We start from the raw sequence: 4,165 nt of genomic DNA on the forward strand, positions 1-4,165 counted from the left end.
TCATTTAATTATACTGTATTGTTCAAATAGACATCAGTGTATTCCCTTTTTATTTGCTATTTCTTTAATGAAACATTCAATAGGTGAATCTATATATATTTATATTCTTTAATATAGGGGCTCATAGGTTGGGCTGAGTCAACTTCAAGATGGGCCTACAAAAGGTATCTAGATTAAATTTTCAAGTTCGGACTCAACTCGACCCGAAAATGAGCTTACTGTTTTGCTCAAGTTTAGTCCAACTTAAGAAAGGTAAATTCGGACTTGACCCGACCCATCCATATTTAATTTTTTTAGATTATTTTTATTTAAAATTATTTTTAAAAAAAATATAATATATTAAATGCACTAAAAACGCTAAAATAAAAATTTTCTAATACATTAAAGAGTATTTATATTAAAAAGGTCTACCATAAATATAATAAATAATTTATTATATTAAAAACGTAAATAAATATATTAAATAAGTTATTGTATTAAATATAATTTTTAAAATTTTATATTTTGGGCTAGGTTATTTAGTTGGGTAACTTTTTTTTAGGTTTTGCATAATAAGTTTAATTGTTATTGAATTAGTGATTTAATATAAATATAAATATATAATTATTTTTTATAACATAATATATTTGGGTCAAATTGAGCTCGTGCAAAAAAAATTACCCGAGGCCTGGCCTATATAGAAAACGGACATTAAATTTTAACCAATATCATTTTTTGGGTCTCATATTTTTATCCAACCTTCTCAATTTTTGAGTCTAACATTTAGATTATTTAGAAGATAATGAATTATAAGTGTTTTTTTTTGGGGGGTGATATTCAAGTGTTTGAAGGAAGAAGAGTCCCAAACAAACACTTGTTTGCGACTTCTAATTGAAATTGTATAATCAATTATAGTTTTAAGAAGAGCTAGTTTCTTACCTATTAATTTTATATATTAAATATAAATAAAATATAAATCAATACTATAGCATGGAGCTTGGTGGTTGAGGGTAAAAGTATAAAGAATATTAGATATAATTAATAATTTATCATTTAAAATTATACAACTTTCTTTTTGTTTTCCTTTATTTTCTTGTGAGTAGTTAAGAAAATTTTATGTTGGCCATACCTTCATTTTCTTATCAGTACGTAGTTAAGACGATGAATTTTTTTTTATCATTTAACATTTTTCTTTAAATTTTAAAATGTGTTTTAAAATATTTTCTTTTCGAAATTCTATTTTTTTTAAATTTAGAATTCTGTGTTTTATTTATTTATTTTAGAACATATTTTTATAATTTTTTTTAAAAAATTATGTCGGAAAATATAAAAAAAATAATGTTACGTAAACAAGGTAAGACTGATGATTAATTTACTTCAAATAAAAGAAGAAGGGTCAATATGAATAAAAATGTAAAAGTTAATGGATAAAACATCAAAATATTATTCTTTTACATGCAAAGTAATTTACCCATTTTTGGATAAAAAGACTACAATATAATGAAAGATATAGTGAATAGAATGCACGATAATTGTAGACTGCAATGATAGTAAATAAACATCCTTTCTTTGGACATATGAGCATGGAATATTGTGTACCTGTATTTAAGGAATATCCTAATCCCACGAGCCATGTTCTGGTGCCCAGACAGGCTGCCAGATGCTTCTTCCAAAAACCATTCAAATCAAACATCGACTACCAAACTGTCAGGCAAGCCCGACATGTATTGAAATTCAACCTCATTTCATATTGATCGTCTCATTCCTAAACATTAGCTATTCTCTGGGTTTGGTTTGGTCTATTTCTAGTCTAGGTTTTCATTTCAGCTTTAAATTAATTATCCCAAAATGACTCCTAGAATCTAGGTGCAAAAATAAGTGCTCGACTCATATGAAATGAAAACGCTGTCGCTCGCATACTAGCGCTACTAAATGACCAATTATTGCTTTGGACGAATGCAGCATGTGATTTGCCCTGCCAACACAATATTCTTCCATTTCCAGTGGTGGCCAACCGGATTGATTAGCTTAAGTGTCAATTGGTCCACTTCTGATTTCCTACCCATTTAATATTTGTTGCCAATGTTAAAAGAGTAAGGGATGAGGATAGCCATTAACCACCATCCGCTCTTTAAATAATACCTAAAATAGGCAACCACCCTGCCTGCTTCATCTATCAAAATTTCACAAAGTAAATAAAAAACAAACCCAAATTAAGGAATTCTTTTTTCTTTAAAACTCGTTTCATAATCCCATTATTGCTATGTTGCTGTATCAAAGAGGATTGTCTTGTTCAAGACTCTAGAGTGTAGCCAGCTCATTACAGCAAACTCCCACTCCCTACATCTTATCCCTTAAAATCCCCCCACTGGCTCTCTCCTTCACATATTCCTTTCCAACACAAACCTAAAGACATGGCTTCATCATCTCCTCTTTCTCCCATTCTCCTCTCTCTGTTTCTAGTATTCATTTGTGGGGTGTCAGCTCAAACGGCTCCCGCCCCTGCCCCCTCTGGCCCCTTGAATTTCACTGGAATCCTTGACAAAAATGGCCAATACACCTACTTCCTTCAGCTTTTGGCACAGACTCAAGTTGGGAGCCAAGTACAAACTCAACTCAAAACCACCACTGAAGGCTTTACCGTCTTTGCTCCCACAGATAATGCCTTCAACAACCTCAAACCTGGTACCGTCAATAACCTGGACCCACAACAGAAAGTACAACTAGTTCTATACCACGTTATTCCCAAATACTACTCCTTGAACGATCTCCAATTTGTTAGCAACCCCGTTAGAACCCAAGCTGGTGAGGATTTCGGCCTCAACGTAACTGGCCTGAACAACCAGGTTAACGTCTCAAGCGGGGTTGTCGAGACTCAGATTAACAACGCATTATATCAAAAGAAACCTCTGGCAATTTATCAAGCGGACAAGGTGTTGTTGCCTGAGGAGTTTTTTGAAGCTAAATCCCCAGCGGCTGCACCTTCACCGGCGACAAAGAAATCATCAACAGGGTCTAAATCGAACTCAAGAGCATCAGCAACCGCAGATGAGCCAGCTTCTGCTGATAATTCAGGATCAACCGGAAGGAATATGGGGTTGGGATTCGTTGTTGGGCTTGCATTGGCTTGCATTGGATTTCTCTCATGAGCGGATATATATGAAGTTTGTCTGCATTTTTTACTATAAATTTTCGTTTTTCAAATGGATCGATAAGGGTCTGATTGGTCGTTGAACATATTCTTGTTATCCACATTATTTGTATTTCCAGAATTTTTTTGTTGATTTTGCTTCTGCGCGCTGCTTGATGTTAATAATAATATATGTGAGTTTCTGAAAATGCTTTAATCTCCCCATCTCTCTTTTCCTACCAAATAGATCCCAGTTTAATATTGAGCATTAATCCTATAAAAATATAGGGAAGGATGTAATTATATATAAAGAAATGAAGTGTAAATACAGATGCTGAACGTGATTGGCACCTCATTTTGCATTATATTTTTCATCTACTTGATGACCATAAACCAGACTGATGGACTGAAATCTCGCTCCATCAGCTCTATAGTTTCAAAACTTATAATACCTCTTACTTCAAAAATTTCTCAAAGCCAATCATCTTTCATTAAATTAAATTTTAAAAAATAATTATAAAGAAATTTTAATTTTTCATTCCCTTCATCTTCTTTTCAATTCAAATTAACTCTATTTCTTTTCCTTTTTCCTTCTTTCTATTTCATCTCCTCCATTTTTCTTTCTTTACCACTCTTATTCTCCTTCCTTATCAATGGTTATAAAAAAGTTAGGGTTTTTGGATGGTGAATTTGGGTTCAATGGGGAAAGGAAAAGGCGGGTTCTTTTGAGTATCAAAAGAAATAGTGAAAACAAAGATGACGTTTTTTATCATCAAGAAATAATGAAACGGAGAAAATTGGAGGGGAAAGAAATGAAAATGGTAAAACCGTAGATGGGTAAATTTAAGGTGAAGATTGGTTTTTTCTTTACTAAAATTATAAAAACAATTAATTATAATTTGGGAAAAGGATTATTCCAATGCTCTAATAATTGATAGGTTTTGTTTGCTTTGTCGCTTATATCATTTTGTTTGCATCTTTAGCTGAGAATGCATATGGATCATGATACTGTACGATGAGTTAGAGAAAGCTGAGAATGCATATGGATCATGATAC

At 32.3% G+C, this 4,165-nt stretch overlaps 1 protein-coding gene across 1 annotated transcript; it reads left to right on the forward strand.

The window, feature by feature from the left end:
• Positions 1–2,150: 2,150 nt before the first annotated feature.
• Positions 2,151–3,329, forward strand: LOC107946184 (fasciclin-like arabinogalactan protein 9). The gene has a single exon (NM_001327504.2). It carries the CDS (start codon positions 2,394–2,396, stop codon positions 3,126–3,128), a length of 735 nt encoding a protein of 244 aa, NP_001314433.1. The 5' UTR covers positions 2,151–2,393; the 3' UTR covers positions 3,129–3,329.
• The last annotated feature ends 836 nt before the right edge of the window (positions 3,330–4,165 follow it).

This window comes from Gossypium hirsutum, chromosome A12 (genome assembly GCF_007990345.1).
Source record: "Gossypium hirsutum isolate 1008001.06 chromosome A12, Gossypium_hirsutum_v2.1, whole genome shotgun sequence".
In the NCBI taxonomy this organism is placed as follows: domain Eukaryota; kingdom Viridiplantae; phylum Streptophyta; class Magnoliopsida; order Malvales; family Malvaceae; genus Gossypium; species Gossypium hirsutum.